Source organism: Egretta garzetta, unplaced genomic scaffold (assembly GCF_000687185.1).
Source record: "Egretta garzetta isolate BGI_Z169 unplaced genomic scaffold, ASM68718v1 scaffold428, whole genome shotgun sequence".
Taxonomy (NCBI): domain Eukaryota; kingdom Metazoa; phylum Chordata; class Aves; order Pelecaniformes; family Ardeidae; genus Egretta; species Egretta garzetta.
In genome coordinates this window covers 12,564-13,275 of record NW_009260405.1, presented here as the reverse complement: position 1 = coordinate 13,275, position 712 = coordinate 12,564, and the positions used below count along the sequence as shown (strand labels likewise).

Genomic DNA, 712 nt, shown 5'->3' with positions numbered 1-712 from the left:
TTAACAGCCGGGCAGAGGCGGTGCTGAGGGCCAGGGTTTGGGGGTGGGATGGCAGGGGTAGGGGAACGGTTGGGCTGGGGGAGCTTAAGGGGCTTTTCCAACCTACATGACTCTGTGATTCAGTAGCATTTAGGGACCTGAAAATGTTGTTACCGGACACTGCGAGACAGAATATCTGAGTGCCGGCTGCTCACAGTAGGATAAGGTTTTGTTGCTCCTTTTCCAGAGGCTGATGGGTTCTGTAAGGTCCGGGTCTCCTCCCCTTCTCTCCTGCTCCCAGAAACAGCCACTGTGTCCTGCCAGGTTTGCGACACAGCCTGCCAGGGCCGTCTTGCAGAGGCGTCTGTCCGAGGCCCCCTTTTCCCCCCACCTGGCTCTTCCCCTTGGCTTTGCAGCTGGAGAAGCATGTTGCGCGTCTCCGGGAGGAGCTGGACCGGGAACGGGAAGAGCGCAACTATTTCCAGCTGGAGCGTGACAAGATTCACACCTTCTGGGAGATCACCCGCCGGCAGCTGGAGGAGAAGAGAGCAGAGCTGCGGAACAAGGACCGGGAGATGGAGGAGGCGGAGGAGCGGCATCAAGTGGAGATCAAGGTGGGAGGGGAGAGGGGAGCTCTGGGTGAGCCTGGGGCAGCCCTGAGGAGGAGAGGGAAGGGGGAAGAGGAGGAGGAAGAGCTGGGTGGGATGTCAGCCCAGCCAGTATCCCCACACCG

General features: G+C 60.3%; 1 protein-coding gene across 1 annotated transcript in view; it reads left to right on the top strand.

Annotated features, from left to right (window-relative positions):
* The window catches only part of GAS8 (growth arrest specific 8), a 6,189-nt gene that overhangs the window by 488 nt on the left and 4,989 nt on the right, over positions 1-712 (top strand). The window contains exon 2 of the mRNA XM_009643444.2: positions 396-593. Within this exon, the coding sequence (XP_009641739.1) occupies positions 396-593 (198 nt within the window). The remainder of the gene's footprint in view (positions 1-395; positions 594-712) is intronic.